Raw genomic sequence first — 27,325 nt, forward strand, 5'->3', positions numbered from 1 at the left:
CCGGCGTGAAATCTCGTCTCCAAGCTGCCAACAGGCCCCTTTAGCACCCATCTGCAGGAGTGGTCAGGGTGAGACAGACACATCCGCCTGCCACGAACACCTCAGAACGTTTGGGTATGTACCCTGTGCGTTTGGAAAGTATTCAGACCCCTTGACCACAATTTGTTACGTTACAGCCTTATTCTAAAATGGATTAAATCGTTTCCCCCCGCATCAATCTACACACAATGACAAAGCAAAAACAGATTTTTTTGATTTTTTTTGCACATTTATTAAAAATTAAAAACAAATCACATTTACAAGTATTTAGACCCTTTACTCAGTACTTTGTTGAAGCACTTGGCAGCGATTACAGCCTCAAGTCTTCTTGGGTATGACACTACAAGCTTGGCACACCTGTATTTAGGGAGTTTCTACCATTCATCTCTGCAGACCCTCTCAAGCTCTGTCAGGCTGGATGGGGAGCGTCGCTGCACAGGTATTTTCAGGTCTCTCCAGAGATGTTAGATCGGCTTCAAGTCCAGGCTCTGGCTGGGCCACTCTAGGACATTCATAGACTTGTCCCGAAGTGACTCCTGCGTTGTTTTGGCTGTGTGCTTTAGGTCGTTGTCCTTCTGGAAGGTTCTCTTATCTGCACAGAGGAACTCTGTCAGAGTGACCATCGGGTTCTTGGTCACCTCCCTGACAAAAGTCCTCCCCCGAATGCTCAGTTTGGCCGGACGGCCAGCTCTAGGAAGAGTCTTGGTAGTTCCAAAATTCTTCCATTTAAGAATTATGGAGGCCACGGTGTTATTGGGGAACTTCAATGCTGCAGACATTTTTCGGTATTCCCCAGATCTGTGCCTCAACACAATCGTATCTCGGAGCGCTATGGACTAATTCCTAATTAGTCCATAGCGATAATTCCTTCGACCTCATGGCTTGGTTTTTGCTCTGACATGCACGGTCAACTGTGGGACCTTATATAGACAGGTGTGTGCCTTTCCAAATCATGTCCAATCAATTGAATTTACCACAGGTGGACTCCAATTTAGCTGTAGAATCATCTCAAGTATGATCAATGGAAACAGGGTGCACTTCAATTGAGTCTCATAGCAAAAGGGTCTGAATACTTATGTATAAATCAGTTTATTTTACATTTTTAATACATTTGTTTTCACTTTTTAAAAAATGTGGGAAAAGTCAAGGGGTCTGAATTACACTGTATGAGGAAATGCTAACAGAGGAGCCAGGAAACCTTTGTGCATTACTACTCATTACCTACGGTAGAAAATAAATATCCCATAGGGGACTACCTTGTTTACTTGCTAATTACCCAACTACCGTATCGAACTAACATACAGGTGACTTTCAAAATAAAGTAAACACTTGTGTAAATGAGAGACAAAGTATATTGAAAGCAGGTGCTTCCACACCGGTGTGGTTCCTTTAGTTAATTAAGCAAGTAACATCCCATCATGCTTAGGGCCATGTATAGAAATCCCCAGTTGCCCCTTATTTTGGCTACCTTGGCTAAAAGAAATCTAGTCTTAAAAGGAGCATGGGATGTTTAAAAGGGTTTGTGTGTGTGTGTGTGTGTGTGTGTGTGTGTGAGTCACCAGATCTCAACCTAATTAAAACACTTATGGGAGATTCTGGAGCGGTGCCTCAGACAGCGTTTTCCATCACCATCAACAAAACACCAAATTATGGGAATTTCTTGTGGATGAATGGTGTTGCATCCCTCCAATAGAGTTCCAGACACTTGTATAATCTGTGCCAAGGCACACTGAAGCTGTTCTGGCAGCTCGTGGTGGCCCAACGCCCCTTTAAGACACTTTGTGTTGGCGTTTCCTTTATTTTTGGCAGTTACCTGTATATCTAACTGCCTGAAGTCCTATACAGTGGCTAGTGAGTTTACACTCCCCTTGCACATGTTGCGGCCTTAAAATGTAATCAAACATTAGTATTTTTTTCCCTACTCCACATTTTAATATCAGGAATATTTTCTATAATTTCTTTACTACATTTTAAGGCAGCCACTAGCAACTTTATATCCATTTTACAAACTAGCAAGCAAAGTAGCTGATGAGGGACTAGCTTGGTAGTTCCACAAAATGAGTGCCTTTTGCGTCCCTTTGATATTTTAAGTAGAAATTGTGCACCAATATTGAATTTTAAAAACCTGTTATATTAAGAGAAGTGTCCTTTAATATAGACCACATGAAGAATTCAATTTTTAAAAATGTAACATGAATAATTAACTGCTAAAGTGCCATTTTGACATGCCCCTCTGTGTTTTCGCCATCATTGTAAAGCCCTAGTTATTGTGTTGCTTTGACAGTCATTTATGAAGATGCTTATTTAATTACATCTGTCCCTCATTTTAAGGTCAACCCTGTTATGTGAACTGAACTTTCATTTTAATATGGTGAAACTTGCTCATTTAAATATTTTGTTTTCCCACAAGAAGAAATTGGACATGTATTCTTTTTGGCCATTAGTGTTTTGTGGTGGAAAACTGAGCGGGTTGAGCATTACAAGTCAACCTTGATATGCATAGACAGGCTAGACACAATTTCATTTTTTTGGGAAGCTTGCATTCAATTGCCACTCCCTGTTACACACAACAAGCTTCCATTCACCCTGTCACAAGGGGATTTATGTCTGAATAAAATGGCAGTCAACCCTGTTACAGTCAACCCTGTTACAGTCAACCCTGTTACAGTCAACCCTGTTACTTTATTTGCCACTTAATAGGCACTTACTATAGTCTTATTTCTTTTTTAATCTCTTGATGGGAAAACATGTTTTTTATAAAGTTGAACATGTGCTCTTTAGGACATTTTTTACAGAGTTACACTTCTCAAAAGGCACCCAGTATTGTTGGAACGACCCAGATAACTACCTGGCTAGCTCACCAACTGGCTAACCTACCAACTGACCAACAAGCTTGCTAGCCGTTCAGATGACTTCACCATGGCAAAGTTCATTATTACACCTTCCCCTCCCTAAAATGTTCACTCTAAAGCTTGCATTCCCTCCCTCTCCTAATCCCGGGCTCTCACCCCGGCACAGGGGCCTTTGTCTGGGATCGCTTTGGGGAGAACTCAGGGCTGGATGTGGGAGGGGGTGATGGGTGTGACCGAGGCACCCATACTGCAGCCGCCCCATGCTGTCGTCCCCCCCAGGCTCATTTCTGCAGAGCTGAAATCTATGGCTCCTCTCAGGGGGTGAGAGGAGAGGGGGCTTGGAGGGGGTAGAGTGGTGCAGACACCCACAACAAGCCTAGAGGCCCATGCTGACCCCCTTCACTCAACTCTGGTCACATTTACTCTGCTCTCTGCTGGATAGGGAGAATGCTGGGGGATGTGCATTGATGACACAGGTGTATGACTGTGAGCAAATAAATCCACACTTTCTTTTTTTGGCATTACTTCAAAGGCGAGTTCACATATCCCCCCCCCCCCATAATGTGATGAAGAGTCAGAGGGTGAAAGTCATTGGAAAATTAGGATATCAAACTTAGGATATAAGCACCTTCATACTGCCACATTTTAGGGACCCTTACCTCTGTGCCCGATGTGGAGCTCCCTGGCGAGTCCATCTTGCGTTTCTTGCGGGGACCGATGGCAGCCAGGGCAGTGAGGTTGGCTTCACGCTGCCGGATCTGGGCCTGCTCCGCCTGCTGCATCTAAGAGGGGAAAAGAGAGAGCCACAGACATTTACACCTCTCCTGTCTGATATACATCCTGAAAAGAATCTATCAGTGGTGGCATAATAGCTGGAATGGAGACAGTTGTCATCTACAACAGAGAGATGTGATACAGAGCGAAGAAGTACAGTAGCTTTATGAAACGGCACAGAGAAATGAATACGGGACAAACGCCTCTAATGGGCCTATTCATTGACTACAACCATTTCATATTGAGCTATTATCATCTGCCATGAAAACAAATCCTTCTGCAGCAGGCTAGTGCTACAAACTAAAACAGCCGCCTGCTCCAAAGGGGGAGCCTGGAATCGACAGAAGATATAATTCAAGGCAACGTTGACGTCCTCATTAATGTCAACGTTACTAATGCTAATTGAAAGGGAAGTGCTGCACACACACACACACACACACTGGTGATGTGGTACAGTGAGCTGAGACCTGACCCTGGAGGTTAAGATGGAACAGCGGCCAGAAGCAGGCGAGCGCGTGCGTGTGTGACGGGGGCATTGTATCTTCAGATATTATGAGGGCACAAGGCAGAGAGTGGTGCACTGTAAGCCAACATTGCCTCTGGTCAGGTCCCTGTCTGTCTGAGAAATTTAATTGGTAGAGGCAGAACCAGGTTACGCCTCTCTGCAGATTCTAGAAACTAGTCTTGATCACATATGCCAGAGGACTGGAGGGCCCAAGTAGTGCTGGTTTTATTTTCTACCTTGTAGTAGTAATGATTTATTTACAAGTCAGAAGTTTACATACACCTCAGCCAAATACATTTAAACTCAGTTTCACTATTCCTGACATTTAATCCTAGTAAAAAAGTATCTTAGGTCAGTTAGGCTCACCACTTTATTTTAAGAATGTGAAATTGAGAGAATTATTTATTTCAGCTTTATTTGTATTTCTTTCATCACATTCCCAGTAGGTCAGACGTTTACATACACTCAATTAGTATTTGGTAGCATTGCCTTTAAATTGTTTAACTTGGGTCAAAATTTTGGGTAGCCTTCCACAAGCTTCCCACAATGAGTTGAGCGAATTTTGGCCCATTCCTCCTGATAGAGCTGGTGTAACTAAGTCATGTTTGTAGGCCTCCTTGCTCGCACACGCTTTTTCAGTTCTGCCCACAAATGTTCTATTTGATTGAGGTCGGGGCTTTGTAATGGCCACTCCAATACCTTGACTTTGTTGTTCTTAAGCCATTTTGCCACAACTTTGGAAGTATGCTTGGGGTCATTGTCCATTTGGAAGACCCATTTGCGACCAAGCTTTAACTTCCTAACTGATGTCTTGAGATGTTTGTTCAATATTTTCACAGAATTTTCGTGCCTCATGATACCATCGATTTTGTGAAGTGCATCAGTCCCTCCTGCAGCAAAGCACCCCCACACCATGATGCTGCCAACCCTGTGCTTCACGGTTGGGATGCTGTTCTTCAGCTTGCAAGCGATCCCCTTTTTCCTCCAAACATAACAATGGTCATTATGGCCAAACACTTCTATTTTTGTTTATTCAGACCAGAGAACATTTCTCCAAAAAGTACAATCTTTGTCCCCATGTGCAGTTGCAAACCGTAGTCTGGCTTTTTTTTATGGCGGTTTTGGAGCAGTGGCTTCTTCCTTGTTTAGCGGCCTTTCAGGTCATGTCCATATAGGACTGTTTAACTGTGGATATAGATACTTTTCTACCTGTTTCCTCCAGCATCTTCACAAGGTCTTTTGCTGTTGCTGATTTGCACTTTTCACACCAAAGTACGTTAATCTCTAGGAGACAGAACGCGTATCCTTCCTGAGCGGTATGATGGCTGCGTGGTCCCATGGTGTTTATACATGCGTACTATTGTTTGTACAGATGAACATGGTACCTTCAGGAGTTTGGAAATTGCTCCCAAGGATGAACCAGACTTGTGGATGTCTACAATTCTTTTCCTGGGGTCCTGGCTGATTTCTTTTGATTTTCCCATTATGTCAAGCAAAAAGGCACTAAGTTTGAAGGTAGGCCTTGAAATACATCCACAGGTACACCTCCAATTGACTCAAATGTCAATTAGCCTATCAGAAGCTTCTAAAGCCATGATGACATTTTCTGTTATTTTCCAAGCTGTTTAAAGACACAGTCAACTTAGTATATGTAAACTTTTGACCCACTGGAATTGTGAAATAATCTCTGTCCACAATTGTCGGAAAAATGACTTGTGTCATGCACAGAGTAGATGTCCTAACCGACTTGCCAAAACTATAGTTAACAAGAAATGCGTGGAGTGGTTGAAAAATGAGTTTTAATGACTCCAACCTAAGTGTATGTAAACTTCCACCTTCAACTGTATGTCACAGATTGATTGGACAGAGGCCACCTGGTGTCTCAGGTCTGAGTCAGTCTCTGATTAGGAGAGAATGAAAACCAGTTTTCTATTCTTGACATAGGTGTTAAACTCTAGGTGTCACTTAGATAATTCATTTGATACAGCAGTAGCAATACAAGGATATAACATCTATAGAAGAGACAGAAATGCTTATGGGGAGGTGTTGCTGTATATATATTCAGAGCCATATCCCTGTAATGCTTAGAGAAGACATGTCAAGTGTTATTGAAGTGTTGTGGTTGCAGATTCACTTTGCACATCTAAAGCCTTTTCTTTTGGGGTGTTGCTATAGGCCACCAAGTGCTAACAGTCAGAATCTAAATAATGTGTTTGAAATGCTTGATAGCATACGTGATGTAAACAGAGAGGTCCATTTTCTTGGGGACTTGAACCGGTTTTCATCAAGCGGTCTGCTCAAAAGAAAGCTTCTCACTGTAACCAGTGCCTGTTATCTGGTTCAGGTTATTAATCAACCTACCAGAGTGTTTACAAACACTACAGGAACAAGATCATCCACATGTATTGATCACATTTTTACCAATACTGTAGAACTTTGTTCTAAAGCTGTATTCGTACCCATTGGAAAGCCAAAGTTTCAACAGCTGGGCCTAAAAAGGTGTACAATAAATTTTGCTGTGACTCCTAAAAAATATTTGTTGGTCTGATGTGATTAATAAGGAGCATCCAGATGCTGCACTTCATGAATTTATGAAATTGCTTCTTCCAATTCTTAATAAACAAGCACCTGTTAAACTTCTTATGGCTGCAGGGGCAGTATTGAGTAGCTTGGATGAAAGGTGCCCAGAGTAAACTGCCTGCTCCTCAGTCACAGTTGTTAATATATGCATATTATTATTAGTATTGGATAGAAGTTTCTAAAATTGTTTGAATGATGTCTGTGAGTATAACATAACTCACATGGCAGGCAAAAACCTGAGAAGAAATCCAAACAGGAAGTGGGAAATCTGAGGTTGGTCAATTTTCAACCCAGCCCCTATTGAATACATTGATATTGGTTATGTTGCACTTCCTAAGGCTTCCACTAGATGTCAACCGTCTTTAGAAACTTGAATGAGGCTTCTACTGTGAAGTGTAGCCGGATAGGAGCTGTTTGAGTCAGTGGTCTGGCAGAGAGCCAGGTCCTGGTCACGCGCATTTCACATGATAGCGACCTGCGTTCCATGGCTTTTCTACAGACATAGGAATTCTCCTGTTGGAACGTTATTGAAGATTTATGATAACATCCTAAAGATTGATTCTATACTTAGTTTGACAAGTTTCTTCAACCTGTAATATAACTTAATATAATAATTAATATAAATTATAATATAATATAAGTTTTCGTCCAACGTTCGGCTGGACCTGCACGAGCGTTTGGATTTGTGTACTAAACGCGCTAACAAAAGTAGCTACTTGGACATAAATAATGGATATTATCGAACAAAACAAACATTTATTGTGGAACTAGGATTCCTGGGAGTGCATTCTGATGAAGATCATCAAAGGTAAGGGAATATTTATAATGTTATTTCTGATTTCTGTTGACTCCAACATGGTGGGTATATATATATTTTTTTCTTCTGAGCGCCGTCTCAGATTGCATGGTTTGCTTTTTCCGTAAAGTCTTTTTGAAATCTGACACAGCGGTTGTATTAAGGAGAGGTATATCTATATTTCCATGTCTAACAATTGTATTTATCGACATTTATAATTATTTCTGTAAAATGAGCTCTCTGCAAAATCACTGGATGTTTTTGGAACTAGTGAACGTAACGCGCCAATGTATACTGAGATTTTTTTATTTAAATATGAACTTTATCAAACAAAACATTAAGTCCTATGAGTGTCATCTGATGAAGATCATCAAAGGTTAGTGATTAATTTTCTCTATTTGTGCTTTTTGTGACTCCTCTCTTTGGCTGGAAAAATGGCTGAATCTTTCTGTGAGTTGGTGGTGACCTAACAATCGTTTGTGGTGCTTTCGCTGTAAAGCCTATTTGAAATTGGACACTGGTGGGATTAACAACAAGATCACCTTTAAAACGGTATAAGATACATGTCTGTTTGAGGAATTTTAATTATGACATTTCTGTTGTTTTGAATTTGGCACCCTGCACTTTCACTGGCTGTTGTCATATTGATCCCGTTAATAGGATTGCAACCCTAAGAAGTTATTAAAAAACTGACTGTTAGAACTGTTAAGGCTCCATGGATTGATGCAGAATTGAACAACTGTATGGTTGAAAGAGATGGGGAAACATGTAAAGTGTTGTGTACCGCAGGGCAGCTCTCTAGGCCCTCTTTTCTATTTTTACCAAGAACCTCAACTGGCATTAAAAAAAAGCATGTGTGTCCATGTATGGTGATGATTCAACCATATACGCATCAGCAACCACAGCTAATTAAGTCACTGAAACCCTTAAAAAAGAGTTGCAGTCTGTTTTGGAATGGATGGCCAGTAATAAACTGGTCCTGAACATCTCTAAAATTAAGAACATAGTATTTGGTACAAATCATTCCCTAAGCTCTAGCCCTCAGATGAATCTGGTAATGAATGGTGTGGCTGTTGAACACGTTGAGGAGACTAAATTACTTTCTGTTACTTTAGATTGTAAACTGTCATGGTCAAAACATATAGATTCAATGGTTGTAAAGATGGGGAGAGGTCTGGCCGTAATAAAGAGATGCTCTGCTTTTTTGACACCACTACAAGAAGCAAGTTCTGCAGGCTCTAGTTTTGTCTACTCTTGATTATTGTCCAGTCGTGTGGTCCAGTATGGCAAGGAAAGACCTAGTTAAGCTGCAGCTGGCCCAGAACAGAGCGGAACGTTTTGCTCTTAATTGTAATCAGAGGGCTGATATAAATACTATACATGCCAGTCTCTTTTGGCAAAGAGTTTAGGAGAGACCGATGGCGTCACTTCTTTTTTATAAGAAACACTAATGTGTTGAAAATCCCAAATGGTTTGCATAGTCTACTTACACACAGCTCTGACACACACACTTATCCCACCAGACATGCCACCAGCAGTCTTTTCACAGTCCACAAATCCAGAACAAATTCAAGAAAGCGTACAGTATTATATAGACTCCTAACTGCATGGAACTTCCTTCCATCTCATATTGCTCAAATAAACAGATAAAGCAACACAACGCCTCTCCCCTATTTGACCTAGATAGTTTGTGTGTATGCATTGATATGTAGGCTGTGTGCCTTTAAAAATAATGTAGGTAGTTCTGTCTTTGAGCTGTTCTGGTCTAATGGTGTTCTGTATTATGTTTCATGTGGACCCCAGGAAGAGTAGCTGCTGCTTTTGCAACAGCTAATTGGGATCCTAATAAAATACCAAACATCAAACCAGGTGTGGCCAACCCTCCTCCTGGGAAGCAACTTGGCTTTACATGCCTTTGTCCAAGCCCATCACTAACAAAAATGATAAAGCTAAACAAAAGACTGATTAGGTGACTTCTACAGTACTACAGCAACATGTCCTGACTTGGGCTCCCCTTCCCTGATCTTTATGGATAATGCCCCAAGGCACAGAGCCCCCTCTGGGTCGAAGTGGCGAAACACTGTCCAAACAGAGTGTGCCCCAAGGCAGAGCTATAATATGGGGAGAGCTAGCCTCAAATAAGGGCATGGTTGGGGTGGGGAGGTCTATATGGAAAATGTTTGTATTTTGGTGGAACGTTCTTGGATGCCAGTCTGTAGCTGTCTGACAATGGACTATATATATACCATTTGTGTATTTTGGGATATTGTACATCGATAATGATACTGAGCGTCAACTGCTTTGACGTGTTTGTATGTGGATGGAAACAAAATGAAGCACTAACCTCTTTAGCTTTCGCCTTCAACCGAGCTTGCTCTGGGTCCTCCTGCCTGGCGCGACTCTATATTTGAGAGAAACACGGGTTAGAAGGAGAGACAGATGGAGAGAGAGAGAGAGAGACAGGGGAGGTGGATACCTTGTCATGAGAGGAATAGCTTCAAGTCCCTCGGTGTCCGCATTACTAAGGACCTATAAAATGGTCCAAATAGAACAAAGACAGTTGTGAAGAGGGCACGACAACCCCTCTTCACCCTGAAAAAAAAAACGGACGGCCCAGGACCTCACTGGGGCAGAGCTCCCGGCCATCCAAATCCTCTATACCAGGCGGTGTTAGAAGAAGGCAGAAAATTGTCAAAGACTCAAGCCACCCAAGTCAGAGACTGTTCTCTCTGGTACCGCACGGCAAACGGTACCGGAGCGCCAAGTCTGGGACCAAAAGGCTACTGAACAGCTTTTACCCCAAAGCCATAAGACTGCTGAAGAGTTAATCAAATTGCTACTCTGACTATTTGCATTGACCCCCCTTTTTAACTTGCACCGGCTCTTGCACCGGCTCTATGCACACTCACACATACTAGAATACACACGCATATTGACGCCAAACACAGAGTGCTGCTATTCTGTATATTATCTATTCTGATTGCCGAGTCACTTTTACCACTACCTAGATGTGCATATCTCAATTACCTCGTACCCCTGCACATTGACTCGGTCCCAGTATATATGTATATAGCTTGGTTATTGCTATATTGTGTTACTATACTACTATTGTGTTACCTATAGAAAATACGTGGGCAGAACTGAAAAAGTATGTGCGAGCAAGGAGGCCTACAAACCTGACTCAGTTACACCAGCTCTGTCATGAGGAATGGGCCAAACTTCACCCAACTTATTGTGGGAAGCTTGTGGAAGGCCACACGAAACGTTTGACCCAAGTTAAAACATTTAAAGGCAATGCTACCAAATACTAATTGAGTGTATGTAAACTTCTGACCCACTGGGAATGTGATGAAAGAAATAAAAGCTGAAATAAATCATTCTCTCTACTATTATTCTGACATTTCACATTCTTAAAATAAAGTGGTGATCCTAACTGACCGAAGACAGGGGATTTAAATGTCAGGAATTGTGAAAAACTGAGTTTAAATGTATTTGGCTAAGGTGTATGTGAACTTCCGACTTGCATTTCACACTATGTTGAGTTCGGAGTAGAAAATGCTTGTATGGATGTCAACCCCAATATATGTTCATGCCATAGTCGCCAATCAACAGTTAACAACGACTGACTACAAGCACCAATTTCTGTGTGCTAGCTATGCATACAGAAATGGCTTATAAGATCGGGAGTTAGCATTTAGCAGTCACTTCTTCTAAACTGGGAAATGTACAACTTCAGCAGGCAGGAAAATAATCGGGGGGCGCAAAATAATTATAATAAATTGTACTCTGCAAATTGAACACAACTAAGCCAAAAAGAGATCTGAAAATCTGAAAATCTGAAAATAATAATTGCATACCTTGATGATTAGACAGACGCGATCACATTTTTTTTTTTTTGTGGCAATACTTGGGAACAGATTTCCTAAATTAAAACACGTTTTTTGCTTTTTTACCAAAAGTCTATTGCTATTAGAACGGTTATTAATGAGACTGCGTTATTTTCCCCTGCGGGATCGTCTGAGACCATTTACCTGGATAGCTGATGAAACTGTGGGTTTGCACAACCGAATAGTTTCTGCACAAACCATCCCAGGGAAGCTCATCTGCGTGCTCGTCGTCCTCACCAGGGTCTTGACCTTACTGCAGATGGGCGTTGTAACCGACTTCAAATGGGTAAATTCCCACCGTCGATGGCCACTTGCACTTTGGAGAAGTGTGCTCGTAACAGACGAATCCAGGTTTCAATTTTACCGCTGGCAATTTGATTGCAGAGATACCGTGGCGAGATCCTGAGGCCCGTTGTCGTACCAATCATCCGCCGCCATCACACGTTTTCAGCGTGATAATGTACGACCCACATGTCATAAGGATCTGGACACAATTCCTGGAAGCTGAAAGTGTCCCAGTTCTTCCATGGCCTGCGTTACTCACCAGCAGAGTATGTGAGTGGAGTTGAGCGGTCGGAAATCCCGCTCACCGCTCATGGAGCGGTGCTTGTGCACCTCTCCGGAGCTCTGCGTCCTTTCCAAGTGCTCTGCTAAAAACCGCTACCTGCTCACATGAACAAAAAAAAAAAAAAAAAAAACGCAGCTCCAAATTCACTCCATTCATCAAAAAATCACAATTTCACCAACAACCATCTATTTCTGGACCTACCATTTGGTTTGAAGCGTTGAAACCAAACCATATGATTTGAATGAAAAGTATTTGAATAAAACATGAAAAGATGTAAGAAGTGCTCGTCATTTCAAATAGGCTACATGTCGTATTAAAACAGCATATAAAACACTCTAAATAGGGTCAAGAGCTAGACAGGGAGCCAATTATTTCAAGGTTATAACGTACAAAGAAATACATTGTGAAGCATTTGCGAGTGCAACACACTCGGAGACATTAAGTCGGAGACAGTAAGCGCTCAGCATTTTGATATCAAATCATTATTAGTCTATAAATTGCACATATAGGCTGTGATTTACTTAGAATTAAATACAAATGAAACAAAAAAAAGCCTTATTAGGCTCAGTCGACAGTGCCTTTGAATTAATTTCTAGAAAGACGAGTTTGGCCAGAGTCTGTGGCTTCAGGCTCATGTGATTGTTCCTAGAGAGCAGGTCAGCAGTGGAGAATATCCGCTCTGCTCTTGCAGAGCCACTGGGGACGCTAAACACCCCTTTTGGCCACTCTTGACAGGCATGCAGAGTTGTAAGCATAAAAGGGTTTTAAGCAAAACAACCCAATGAAAACAGAAAGCTCCTTGAAAGTTGCAAGATGCCAGGTCTATTGGGCCAAAATCAATTGTATAGATAATAGAAATTATAAAATAAAAACTTAAGTGATCAGATTTTTTGTTTATAAATACTTTGCTACAATGACAATTAGCTACACACCTCGTTCCTTTCTTTTAGCATACGCGTCTTTTCAGATTCCACAATATGATTCTTTAGTTATGATTTCCTTACATCATTGCACTCACTATACTACTCTTAGTCCTCATCTTTGTAAGTCACCTTGATTTGGCACCTGTGCATTTGATCAGTTTCTTTTCGAAAATATTTAGCAAACTCCATGAGAGTAGCCATGGCAGCACACAAGTAATCGACAGAGTAGCCTACACGTGAGTGCTGGGCCTGGCATGCCCTGAACTCGTGAAGTGAGCGCTACTGGAGCGGGCAAGAAGGCAGCTGATGCTCCAGCCTTCGGGAATCTCGCTCCGCGCTCCAGTCAAATTGGGCGCGCTCTGCTCCTCGCGCCACTCACCAGACGTCACCCATTGAGCATGTTTGGGATGCTCTGGGTCGACGTGTACGACAGCCTGTTCCAGTTCCCGAACAATATCCCGCAGCTTCACACAGCCACAAGAGGGGGACAACATTCCACAGGCCACAATCAACAGCCTGGTCAACTCTATGCGAACGGAGATGTGTCGCGCTGCATGATGCAAATGGTGGTTTGCTGATCCACACCCCTACATTGCTTTAAGGTATCTGTATTCCTAGTCATTACGAAATCCATAGATTAGGACCTAATTTGTTAATTTAAATTGGCTGATTTCCTTGTATGAACTGTAACTCAGTAAAATCTTTAAAATGGTTGCGTTTATATTTTTGTCCAGTGTATGTGTTGTCTAATGTCCATTACAAGCAGGGCAATGCATAGTAACTAGGCCGACTCCCACATGACAGTGTTAATATGGTTGGTGAGATCCCATCTACACAGCACCACAGAGCTAATTATCTCCTGGATGACATCTCTATCCCACATTAAGTTAATTAGTGTGTGTGTGTACACTCCCGTAGAGGTCTAATGATGTCTGTAGAGGGAGTTGTGGTTTCTGTTCAAACTCCACTAATTACCTCCGTTTTCATGTGCCACATCGTTCCCATGGGGTGGACACGCGTGCGCACACGCACCAACAAACACACTGCAACTATTAACAGGCCACTCCTCTCCTGGAGTTAAACAAATTATTGCCGGTGATGCGGTAATGTGGTAGTAGCACAGTCCCGGTGGGCATGTAGTCCGGTGGTGCGTGTCTCTACCTTGGCAGCCTTGATTAGGACCTCCCTCTCCTGCTCGTCCTTCCTCTGTTTCTCCATCCTGTCCAGCTGCTCAAAGAAGCGGAGCTGGGCCCTGACGTCTGTCGACGGCTCATACCACTCCTCATCCTGCATAGAGAGGGAAGGGACAGGAGAAAGGGAGAGTGAAAAAAATAAAATAAAAAAGGGACACGTAGGATGCTATTGTTCATGTACTGTTCATGATGTTGTTCATGATGTTGTTCATGTACAGTCGTGGCCAAATGTTGAGAATGACATATATACATTTTCAGTCTGTTGCCTCAGTTTGTATGATGGCAATTTGCATATACTCCAGTTTGTTATGAAGAGAAGTGGTCCTTCTGTAGCTCAGTTGGTAGAGCATGGCGCTTGTAACGCCAGGGTAGTGGGTTCGATTCCCGGGACCACCCATACGTAGAATGTATGCACACATGACTGTAAGTCGCTTTGGATAAAAGCGTCTGCTAAATGGCATATATTATTATTATATATATTATTATATATTATTAAGAGTGATCACATGAATTGCAATTAATTGCAATGTCCCTCTTTGCCATGCAAATGAACTGAATCCCAAAAAAACATTTCCACTGCATTTCAGCCCTGCCACAAAAGGACCAGCTGACATCTTGTCAGTGATTCTGTCGTTAACACAGGTGTGAGTGTTGACGAGGACAAGGCTGAGATCACTCTGTCAATGCTGATTGAGTTCGAATAACAGACTGGAAGCTTCAAAAGGAGGGTGGTGCTTGGAATCATTGTTCTTCCTCTGTCAACCATGGTTACCTGCAAGGAAACATGTGCCATCATCATTGCTCACAATTTTGCCTAAAAACACAGCCATGAATAAAGAATGGTACCAATACATCCTCCGAGAGCAACTTCTCCCAACCATCCAGGAACAGTTTGGTGACAAACAATGGCTTTTCTAGCATGATGGAGCACCTTGCCATAAGGCAAAAGTGATAACTAAGTGGCTCGGGGAACAAAACATCGATATTTTGGGTCCATGGCCAGGAAACTCCCCAGTCCTTAATCCTATTCAGAATTTGTGGTCAAGCCTCAAGAGGCAGGTGGAAGAACAACCCACAAATTCTGACAAACTCCAAGCATTGATTATGCAAGAATGGGCTGCCATCAGTCAGGTGTGGCCCAGAAGTTCATTGACAGCATGCCAGGTCGGATTGCAGAGGTCTTGAAAAAGAAGGGTCAACACTGCAAATATTGACTCTGCATCAACTTCATGTAAGTGTCAATAAAAGCCTTTGACACTTCTGAAATGCTTGAAATTATACCTCAGTATTCCATAGTTAACATCTGACAAAAATATCTAAAGACACTGAAGCAGCAAACTTTGTGGAAATTAATATTTGTGTCATTCAAAACTTTTGTCCACGACTTTACTGTTCTTGATGTAGTTTGTGTACTGTTCATGTAGTTTGTGTACCGTTCATGTAGTTTGTGTACTGTTCATGTAGTTTGTGTACTGTTCTGTTCATGTTGTTGTTTATGTATGTAGTTTGTTTACTGTTCATGCTGTTGTTTTGTGTACTTTGGTTTTTATTTGGTTTGTCCCCTCATGTTGATCATGTAGTTTGTGTACTGTTCATGTTGTTCATGTAGTTTATTTGGTTTTTATTTGGTTTGTCCCTGTTCATGTACTGATGTAGTTCATGTACTGTTCATGTACTGTTCATGTAGTTTGTGTACTGTTCATGTTGTTGTTTATGTACTGTTCATGTTGTTGTTTATGTACTGTTCATGATGTTGTTTATTTGGTTTGTCCCCTGTTCATGTACTGATCATGTAGTTTGTGTACTGTTCATGTACTGTTCATGTAGTTTGTGTACTGTTCATGATGTTGTTTATTTGGTTTGTCCCCTGTTCATGTACTGATCATGTAGTTCATGTACTGTTCATGTAGTTTCTGTACTGTTCATGTACTGTTCATGTACTGTTCATGTAGTTTGTGTACTGTTCATGTTGTTGTTTATGTACTGTTCATGTTGTTGTTTATGTACTGTTCATGATGTTGTTTATGTACTGTTCATGATGTTGTTTATTTGGTTTGTCCCCTGTTCATGTACTGATCATGTAGTTTGTGTACTGTTCATGTACTGTTCATGTAGTTTGTGTACTGTTCATGATGTTAGTCATGTGTTATTTTTGTGTTATTCATGTACTGTTGCGCTTGTACTGTTCACCCGCTTCTGTTCATGATAACCTCGACTCTTCCTGTTCTTACCTTGCCCCCGTCAGTGCGGTGCTGGGCGATAGTTGACACTTTCTCTAGCACGGATCTCAGCCTGGCCTGGGTGGCATGGGAGATGTAGTTCACTGCCTCAGCTGGGACCTCTGTCACCCCAAACCTCTTGGCTTTAGCAGAAGAAAGAGAGAGAAAGGCATTAGCAGCCAATCAGTGCCGTTATCTGTGGTAGGATGGCAAGGTGCGGTCAGTCATTTATTGACGATCGACAGACATCATGGCCCAGCTCCACTTCTTTCAGAAGCGTATTTCTGACACTAGTCATTTCCCTTCATATCCAATATATAAGTAAGTGAACAAGTGCACACTTCGGGGTTTTATAGCTGGTTCAGGAGAAAGGACAGGTTATTGCACATACCGGTCTCCATGATGCGTCTGTGCAGCAGGCCTGGTGGGAGGAAGGCCTCGTCCCTACAGGAGCGGATCTTGGTGCCCACCAGCTCAGAGTTGGTGGCCATGATGCGGGCGTTCTCCTCGTTCAGGTTCACCCCCGCCATGGACGCCACGTCGTTGATGTCATCATCATCCCTAAAGAGATGCAGTATACACAGATCAGTGGGCCATTCCAGAAAGCAAGTTCATTAAGTTGGCCAGCTAACGTTGTTAATCAGTCAGTTAGGTCTTGATTTTATTGTTCATTAAAGAAAGCTACACATGAATATACATTTGGTGGTTGCCTAGACAATTACACCATGTGGATTTCATGTCAATTTCTCAAAAGAACATGAAGTAATTTACACACAGATCAAGGACGAGTTGGTGTTTCTTAAGTGTGTTTCTCAACCCCACCGTTATGTCAAAACGTGTGAAATGCTGCCATCCTGTGGTGGATCTGTTTCTGTGCGTCATGGAAAACTATCACAGTAAAACTAAGCCAAACAGTGCCAGGAGCCTCAAACACTGTAGGTTTACATGGGGTCAGATACCCAAAGTAGCTAGGTTTCCATCCAATCGGTGAGAGATTTATGTGAATATTTAAAAATCTGCATAAAAACAATATGCACATTTTCCCACAAGAGATGTTTCCATCAAATTGACTTGTTGCAGAAAAAAGTGTGAGAGTGATGACATTTACACATAAAAATACCCTGTATGGTTTAATTCCCCATGTACCAAATACAAGTTAAGTGTTTCCATCACATTTTCAAATCCCACAAACAATGTTGCGTTATATAGCGAGTATGCCCACTCTGGTATTGCCAACAGGCCTAGTGGCTAGAGTGTTGGGCCAGAAATCTAAAGGTCGTTGGTTCGAATCCCCGAGCTGACATGGTAAAAATCGGTCATTCTGCCCGAGCAAGCAAGTTAGCCCACTGTTCCCCAAGGGCACCAAAGACATGGATGTCGATTAAGGCACCCCCCCCCCCCACACACTTCTCTGATTCAGAGGGGTTGGGTTAAATGCGGAAGAGACATTTCAGTTGAATGCGTTCAGTTGTCCCTTTCCAGATACAGTGCGAGTCACTAAACGTTTTTATGTACTTTACCTGCATAAAAAGGTTGGATGGAAACCTGGTTAGAGAGTATAGTTTCCCCCTGCCAGCCCGGATATTCTGTACCTGAACGTCCCGCCTCCAGGCTCATTCAGCTTCTTCTGATTGGCAGAGGCCTGGGCACCAATGCCCACAGGGGATCTGCCTGCAATAATAGTGAGTCCTCTTGCAACTGTGCCTGACAAAGAAACAAAACATATCATTACAAAGCTGTTCAATAGCATGGTGAGAAAATGGGCCTCGGTGCATTGCTCTTAACAAGGGGTTTTCAAATCCGGTCCTGGGGCCTCCCCTGCTGGTCCATTTCTGTTATAGCTCAACACTTAACACCCGAGACACTTAATAATCATCCAGGCCTTGAATAATTGAACGATGTGGGTAAAACAAGTGTCCACTGGGGATAACCTCTTCCCTTCAACAATAGCACAGGTCGAGAGCGCCGGGATCGCCTATTGAGGTTGTCCGTTGTCTGCATGGAGAGAGAGAGAGGGCGCTGTGCGGTGCCAGTACCTTGTGGCCGGATGGTCTGAGGGATGACCATCGGCATGCGAGTCTGGACCCCCTGAACCCCTGGTCTTCTCACACCCTGGAAGAGAGGAACCATTAGAACATGAACAGTATCCCTGCACATTGGACATTTGGTACTGGCACTGTCCCTGTATATAGCTTCCTCCCTTATTTATTGTGTTTTTTAAAATTATTTTTATTATCAGTTATACTACTTTGATATTGAATACTGCACTGTTGGGTAGAGCTAGCAAGTTAAAGCATTTCACTGTACTTGTGCATGTGACACAAAACTTGGAACAGAAAACGTAACTCACAATAGTTTGAGCCAAGTGGTGCATAACAGACAGAACACAACCAACTGAATAGAACAGACCACTGTTGTGTGTATTATAGAGAGACAACCTAGAACGGCCTCAAAAGGAATTCTGCCTGGCCTACTATGGAAAGAAGAACCCTTAAAAATGGCAGCGCATCTTTTCCAGTCTCCAGTGTCTTAAGTTCGGGAAGGTCGTACCAGAGAAGTGGTGGGTGTCCTGACAATGCCTGTGGCGGGGCTGACGGTGGTGGGGAGCCGGGCCCTGATAGCGCTGGTGGTAGTAGTGGAGGCAGCGGCCAGGGCAGAAGCGTTGGTGGAGGCCAGCAGAGTCTGCTGGTTGTTGAGCAGGGACAGCCGCAGGGCAGGAAGGCTTTTCTGAACGGAAGGAAACAAATACGGGTTACGTGGTAATGTCGTCAACAATTTACTATGTTAGGGTAACAATTTACTATGTTAGGGTAACAATTTACTATGTTAGGGTAACAATTTACTATGTTAGGGTAACAATTTACTATTTTAGGGTAACAACTTACTATGTTAGGGTAACAATTTACTATGTTAGGGTAACAATTTACGTGAATTTGCTCTTATACCTGGGTAGTGACACTAATTACACTAGTAAGATTGTAGTAACATGTTACATGGTACTTTAGTAATTGCATAGCAATGAGCTCAGAAAAAGGTCCGGCTGAGGGTTAAGGGTAACAAACAAACCTTGAGGAAGGGGATGAGGTACGGTTGGGGAGAGGACTTCAGCTCAGCCTGCAGACGTGTGGTGAACTCCTCAGGCTCGATTTTAGCATCCTGATCAAAGAAAGAAGAGATTAAGTGTGAAAATCAGACAACAAAAAAAGAAATAAAATAAAAGGAAATGTCATAATTCCCGCGCTCCATAATGCCAATGACAATTGAACCACATAACAAAATGTGAAAAGTCATCACTCCTTATAACTGTCACATATAAACCACTCGTAGATCATTTATAAGGCATGAGTTAACGACGTCATCTACTCATCATATCCTTAACCTAGTGTTCTATAGGAGTCTTGACTCACCAGAAGATCCTGCACCAGGGCCTTGACGTTCTTGGATGTGTCTGGAGATGGGGAGTTGTGGGACGCCAGCTTGATCAGGGTGGACAGGAAGTTCTTGCACTTCTTCACATTTTCTTGCATTTCCTGCGAGAGAGGAGAATGGGTCATTGAGTAGGATTAGACTTTCCATGAAAATTATTGATAAGTCTTGCACAAACTTTGCTTCTCATGTCACCACCACTTCTGGTATTAGAAAACATTATTAAATCAACTCAAAACATTATTTTAAAAGGGGCATTTAAAATAGCAAAACACTTTACAGTAAACAACACCCCCCCCCTCCCCCCAGTGGGAAACTGGCCAATAAAAAAAAATGTCAATCAACTTACCACATGGTAAACCACACACTGTTTGGGTCTAGCAAAGTGTCAGTAAAGTAACACAATTGACAAACCTGGGAGACTGGTGCAGTTACCATTGTAGGGGTTGTGGAGGCACTGGCTGCTGCTGCAGTGTTAAAGGTTATAGAGGGCCGTACAGCTCCAGGCTTGGCCAGGGCTTGACCCCCTGTGATCACTGTCTGGGCTTTCTGAGGGGTGGTCATCTTCACCGACACAGACGCACCTGCAGGAGCCACGGTTATCGCCTTCTGGAGAGAATGGCAACAGGCATAAATATGACTAGAACTTTATACAGTCGTGGAAACAACGGTTAACACGACGCACATAGTTCAGCTGAGAGAGTAAACGACCATTTACCACAACATAACACAGTGCCTACGGAAATTATTCAGACGCCTTCACTTTTTCCACATTTTGTTACGTTACAGCCTTATTCTAAACTTGATTAGATCTTTTTTTCAAAATCTAGACACAATACCCCATAATGACAAAGAACAGGTTTTTAGAAATGTTTACTAATTTATAAAAAATAAAATAACTGAAATATTACATTTACATAATTATTCAGACCCTTTACTCAGTACTTTGTTGAAGCACCTTTGGCAGCGACAACAGCCTCGGGTCTTCTTGGGTACGACGCTACACCTGTATTTGGGGAGATTCTTCTCTGCAGACTAGAGATCGAACGTAAGCATTCATTCAAACAGCACTTTTGTGCGTTTTGCCAGCAGCTGTTCGTTGTGCGTCAAGCATTGCGCTGTTTATGACTTCAAGCCTATCAACTCCCGAGATTAGGCTGGTGTAACCGATGTGAAATGGCTAGCTAGTTAGCGGGTTGCGTGCTAATAGCGTTTCAAACGTCACTCGCTCTGAGACTTGGAGTGGTTGTTCCACTTGCTCTGCATGGGTAACGCTGCTTCGGGGGTGGCTGTTGTCGTTGTGTTCCTGGTTCGAGCGAGGAGAGGGACGGAAGCTATACTGTTACACTGGCAATACCAAAGTGCCTATAAGAACATCCAATAGTCAAAAGGTTAATGAAATACAAATGGTATAGAGGGAAATAGTTCTATAATTCCTAATATAACTCCAACCTAAAACTTCTTACCTGGGAATATTGAAGACTCATGTTAAAAGGAACCACCAACTTTCACATGTTCTCATGTTCTGAGCAAGGAATTTAAACTTTAGCTTTTTTACATGGCACATATTGCACTTTAACTTTCTTCTCCAACACTGTTTTTGCATTATTTAAACCAAATTGAACATGTTTCCTTATTTATTTGAGGCTAAATTGATTTTATTGATGTATCATATTAAGTTAAAATAAGTGTTCATTCAGTATTGTTGCAATTGTCATTACTACAAACAACTTTTTATTTTATTTTATTTATTTTTTTATTATATATATATATATATATATATATATATTTTTTTAAATGTATTTATTTATTTATTTTTTAAATCGGCCGATTAATCGGTGTCAGCTTTTTTTTTTTTGGTCCTCCAATAATCGGAATCGGCGTTGAAAAATCATAATCGATCGACCTCTACTGCAGACCCTCTCAAGCGCTGTCAGGTTGAATCGGGAGTGTCACTGCACAGCTATTTTCAGGTCTCTTCAGAGATGTTCGATCAGGTTCAAGTCCGGGCTCTGGCTGGGCCACTCAAGGACAGTCAGAGACTTGTCCCGAAGCTACTCCTGCTTTGTCTTGGTTGTGTGCTTAGGGTCGTTGTCCTGTTGGAAGGTAAAACCTTCACCCAAGTCTGAGGTCCTGAGCAGGTTTTCATCAAGGATCACTCTGTACTTTGCTCCGTTCATCTTTGCTTCATTCATCTTTGCTTCAATCCTGACTAATTTCCCAGTCCCAACTGCTGAAAAACACCCCCCACAGCATGATGCTGCCACCACCATGCTTCCCTGTAGGGATGGTGCCAATGTTGGTTTCATCAGAGCATCATGTTTCTCATGGTCTGATAGTCTTTAGGTGCCTTTTGACAAACTCCCAAGCGGGCTGTCATGTGCCTTTTACTGAGGAGTGGCTTCTGTCTGGCCCCTCTACCATAAATGCCTGATTGGTGGAGTGATGCAGAGATGGTTGTCCTTCTGGAAGGTTATCCCATCTCCACAGAGGAACTATAGAGCTCTGTCAGAGTGACCATCGGGTTCTTGGTCACCTCCCTGACCAAGGCCCTTCTCCCCCGATTGATCAGTGTGTCTGGGAGGCCAGCTCTTGGAAGAGTATTGGTGGTTCCAAACTTCTTCCATTTAAGAATGATGGAGGTCATTGTGTTCTTGGGGACCTTCAATGCTGCAGACATTTTTTGGTACCATTCCCCAGATCTCTGCCTCGGCACAATCCTGTCTCGGAGCTCTATACGGACAATTCATTCGACCTCATGGCTTGGTTTTTGCTCTGACATGCACTGTCACATGTGGAACCTTATATAGACAGGTGTGTGCCTTTTCAAATCATGTCCAATCAATTGAATTTAACACAGGTGGACTCCAATCAAGTTGAAGAAACAGCTCAAGGATGATCAATGGAAACAGGATGCACCTGACCTCAATTTTGAGTCTCACAGCAAAAAGTCTGAATATTTACGTAAATAAAGTATTTCTGTTTTTTATTTTAATAAATGTGCAAAAATGTCTAAAAACCTATTTTTGCTTTGTCATTATGGGGTATTGTGTGTAGATTGCTGAGAAAATTTTAGATTAAGTCTGTAACGTATCAAAACGTAGAAAGATTTCAGGAGGTCTGATTACTTTCCAAAGGCACTGTAAATCAAACAACTAAAACCACAACAAAAATAAAAACAGGGCTGGAATATGTGAAATGTACTTAATACAAATGAATTTAAAATCTACTGAGAGGCTCTAGTAGCTAACTATAATTAGGTGTGTGTTTTTTCTGACAGAGGGCTGCAATGGAGACAGTAAGTACACACCTGTATAGCAGAGCTGGTGGGAGAGGGGGACTGCAACATTCTGGCCTGGACAGGGGAGGCCAGACGAACAGCCTGGGTTGTACAAGGGGCCTGCAGAGGACAGGGGGAGCAAGGGGTCAGAGGTGCACTGGACATTAGTACAGACATTAGTACCGGTATACATGGTCAACTTATGACTTACTTGAAAGTGAAACCCACACCGGCACAACTTGAGAGGGAAATTAAAAGGGTGAAGAGGAAGAAAAAGCAGGACATCCCTACAACGTAAGGGCAGACCTTCGGTTATGCCCAGTGGCAGAGTACACCGTTCACGAATGGGACTCTACAGCCACAGCGGATAACCATGACCGGACCCGAACGAGAATCTATGTTCTCGTGAGACTGATGTTGACCATGACCATGAGCAGTCATATACTACATCAACCCCAATAATATTCCTGACACGGGCAGCATCGATCTTATGCAAAATCCACATGATCTACCAGTGCCATTCTTTTTTTTGTCAGGAGGAACTAGGTCTTCTACTTGGGCCACTAAAGAGGATTGGACACTACATGGCAGACAGACGTGGTTCAGATCGACAAACACGTTTGATATGACATAATACAGTTCAGTCCCCCTCTAGATAACTTCAGCCTGATTCCCCCATCCATACCTGGCTGGGAGTACTGACTCTGATGGTGGTCCCAGCGGTAGGTGTGGCAGGCCGGGGGCAGATGTTAGAGACAGCAGCCTGGCCTTGTTGGGTCTTAGCCTGAGCCTGGGCTAGAACCTGCTGAGGAACCATTACCAGCTGGCCTGTGTCTGTACGCACCAGCACCATACCTGGGGGAGAAACAGTCAGGTCACACATCTTTCTCTATTTGCCATTTTCAATGGTTTACTGTTTGGGTTTTTTGGGGCCTAGGCACTGAGTTAATAAATGCATTAATGAATAGCACAGACTAGGTTATTGACTATATGAATGTTTAATTGATTGACTAATGGGTCAACACATTGAAGGGTGCACATTTCTGTTCAGAATGGAGCTTGGGGAGCCAGAACCTAGGTTTTAAAGGTTTTAGAATCAGGATAACATCAGTAGGGTTCCTTACCGGGAGGTATGGTAAATCCAGGGGGTAACTGAATGGTGGTCTGCTGTGGTGGTCTGACGACCATCTGTGGTGCCACAGTCCTCGTGGGACTCGCTACCAGCCCAGGTCTCTGCTGCTGCACGGAGGTGGCCATCACAGGAGCACCGGGGGGCCTCACGATGGTCACAGTGGGCTGACCAACTCCGTTAACCGTTGGTTTCACCCCTGCTGCGAGAGTGGGACTCGCCACACTCTGTGCCTGGCTTATGGGTGAGTTCACAACAACAGGAGAGGGAGACCCTCCGAGAATGATTGATTGGCCAGCAGAGACTGGCTGGTTGGGTGCCACCATTGTAGTGTTAATAAGAGTGTTATTGCGGTTCATGACCTGAGAGGTGGTGGCCCCCGGAGAACCTGCACCCTGTGTGACCACTGCAGAAACCTTAGGGTCTATTACTCCATTCTGTGAGGCACTGGCCATGGGGTTGGGATGCCTTTGCAATGCAACAGTGGGAGTAACAAATGCCACAGCAGATTGAGATACAGGATAGTTTGGTAGAGAAGGAGGCTGTGAAGCCATAGACACAATGATATTTGAGTTGCCCGCACTGGCAGTACTTATAACAGTGTTGCCGCCTAACCCGATTTGGGGAGCAGCAGCTGGCGAGTTGACCAACTTCACAGCTCCGGAGCTACCGTTAAAACTCTGTAATCCAGGTGAAGGAGTCCTGATAGCCGTTGTTGTTGTGAGGTTTGAGTTCGGAGCCGTCACCGCCGATGTTTCAGCTGGAGCCAAAACAGTCCCTCTGTTGTAGCTAGTCGTCTGAGCAGGCAAAGTTACCGATCCTGGTGGTGCGGGAGAAATGATGCGAGATGCGGCTCCATGTGCTTGTAAATTGGTACCAGCGTTTATAATGCCCCCAGTAGTGATGGAAGAGGTAGAAGCGGTGATACTCTTATTCGAAATCGCCTGATTCGCGCAGGGTTCCGCGTTTAACACCGCTTTTGGGTGTCCTTGTTGTGGCGGCTCCAGAGACCCCACTTGATCACGCACTTTCCCTGAGAACTGGCTGACAGTGCCCGTAGATCCTTCTCGTTTGATATCGGAAAATGTGGCGGGCGTCTTTTGGCTGACAAGTTGCGATTCCAAAGAGCCAACTAAGTCACTTACTGCTTTTTCGTCTACCTCATTGAAGAGCATGTCCTCCAGTGGGTCGGAGGCTCCCGCCATCTTTGATGATAGACCGTTGTGCAAATCGTATTTTAGAATGTACGCATGCGCGTGGGCTTCGAATGTAGAAATATAATTTCAAGAAAGGACCACTGTTCTACTATAATGCAGATTTGCGCTGGTTGTACCTCAAAGTTTCTCATTCCACAAGATACCCTACAGTAGTGCTTCAAGACAAGTATAATAAAGAAGGAAACAAATAGGCTTACTAATGTATAAATCAAAGCTATATACTGCTTCTATTTAGTAAACCCATTAGCTATATGCTGCTACTATTTAATAAACCCATTCCAGACGTGTTAGAGTGTGGAAGTTTGTTTTGCATGCCCCGGTTCCCCGTTTGAGTGGAGATTTCGCTTAAGCACCAATCGAATGGTCTAAAATCCAAACTCCCCACATACGGGCACCGAGCCATGCAAATCGAACTCCACCATTGGTTCCAGACGATGTTGAAAACGCGCGAGATGTTGATTTCCCGTCAGCATCAAATTTAGAAAAACGATATTACCATTTTCCATGAAGCAGGATGCTGGCGTCACGATCGCGGATTCTCCTTTCAAAATAAGAGCCGCATGCAAAGATATGCAAAATTGTGGAATCTCGATACACGTACAACTGTTTTTCACAGCATTGCAACCACCTTGGAGATACATTGATGATTTTATGTACTTTTATTATAATGTATTATTTATACTATCATTAGGTTTGAAAGTTTAAACAAATACTGGTATTGTATGTTGAAAGCTGTTGTGTAGGCTATAATGAAAGAATACACTTTTAATAAAAATACATGTTATTGGATTTGCGCTATATAATATGTCATACATGAGTCTCTTGTGCTGGGCAACTGGTTTAATACAGAGTGCTGGTGACTCCCTACTCCACCTATTCCATTGCCCACAATGCAAATCCCTGTATATGAATTTCATATTGGCATAATATATAGTGAAAGAATGATTATTTGCGCAGAAGTAAAAGTCGGATTGGGAGTACTCAGTAGGGTCTGTAGAATCTATATATGGTGTTAGTTAACCTGGGACTGAATAATACAGCGTTCCCTTTCACGTGATCAAATCAATTAAAATCCGATTTTATTTGTCTCATGCTTCGTAAACAGGTGTAGACTAACAGTGAAAAACTCACGTGGGGCTCTTCCCAACAACGCAGAGAAAAAAAAAGAGAGAAATAATAACACGAGGAATAAATACACAATGAGTAACGATAACTTGGCAATATACAAGGGGTTACCAATACAGAGTTGACGTGCTTGGGTATGAGGTAGATATGTACATATAGGTAGGGATAAAGTGACTAGGCAACAGGATAGATAATAAGCATTAGCAGCAGCATATGTGATGAGACAAAAAGGGTCAATGCAGATAGTCCGGGTAGCAAGATATTGGTTAACTATTTAACTAACTATTAGCAGTCTTATGTCTTGGGGGTAGAATCCGTTCAGGGTTCTGTTGATTCCAGACTTGGTGCATCGGTACCGCTTGCTGTGCGGTACAACAGTCTATGCCTTTGCTGGCTGGAGTCTGACTAATTTTAGGGCCTTCCTCTGACACTGCCACATGTGATAACATGTGACAACATGTAAAAGAAACGTGATAAAGTAACTACACATGTGAAAACGTTTGAGTACTTAAGAAAACATGATCTCGTGGTAAATAAATAGGTATAACATTTCAAAATGTGATCCCATGAAACTACACGTATCAACATTTGAAAATGTTTCACGTGATAGTGCAAATTCAATTTCCACATGTGAAACTACACATTTAAAGTTGTTATTATTGTAAGGGAAGTAGTGGAATAGTATGGGGGTTTTTAAGGTAAGCGGTAATGCTGTTCAGATAAAAGAGTGTAAACATCTTTATTTAATGTTTACACTCCAATTGATCAATTGGAGCTTACTTTTCAGTAAATCCCACAGGATTTGAACTCAG

The 27,325-nt window shown here is 42.6% G+C and overlaps 1 protein-coding gene across 3 annotated transcripts in view; it reads right to left on the reverse strand.

Annotated features, from left to right (window-relative positions):
* The window catches only part of LOC118400983 (transcription initiation factor TFIID subunit 4-like), a 28,689-nt gene extending 3,290 nt beyond the window's left edge, over nt 1–25,399 (reverse strand). Inside the window, exons 1-14 of one of the 3 annotated variants that reach the window (XM_035798051.1) lie at nt 24,167–25,399; nt 23,728–23,897; nt 23,073–23,162; nt 20,177–20,368; nt 19,744–19,866; nt 19,403–19,492; nt 18,887–19,063; nt 18,373–18,448; nt 17,929–18,040; nt 16,728–16,897; nt 16,349–16,479; nt 14,086–14,211; nt 9,891–9,947; nt 3,551–3,673 (exon numbers count right to left, since the gene is read on the reverse strand). In XM_035798051.1, the coding sequence (XP_035653944.1) occupies nt 3,551–3,673; nt 9,891–9,947; nt 14,086–14,211; nt 16,349–16,479; nt 16,728–16,897; nt 17,929–18,040; nt 18,373–18,448; nt 18,887–19,063; nt 19,403–19,492; nt 19,744–19,866; nt 20,177–20,368; nt 23,073–23,162; nt 23,728–23,897; nt 24,167–25,376 (2,847 nt within the window). In that variant the 5' untranslated portion in view covers nt 25,377–25,399. The other 2 variants (XM_035798050.1, XM_035798052.2) reach the window with 2 other exon arrangements.
* Between the last annotated feature and the right edge of the window lie 1,926 nt (nt 25,400–27,325).

This window comes from Oncorhynchus keta, chromosome 22 (genome assembly GCF_023373465.1).
Source record: "Oncorhynchus keta strain PuntledgeMale-10-30-2019 chromosome 22, Oket_V2, whole genome shotgun sequence".
In the NCBI taxonomy this organism is placed as follows: domain Eukaryota; kingdom Metazoa; phylum Chordata; class Actinopteri; order Salmoniformes; family Salmonidae; genus Oncorhynchus; species Oncorhynchus keta.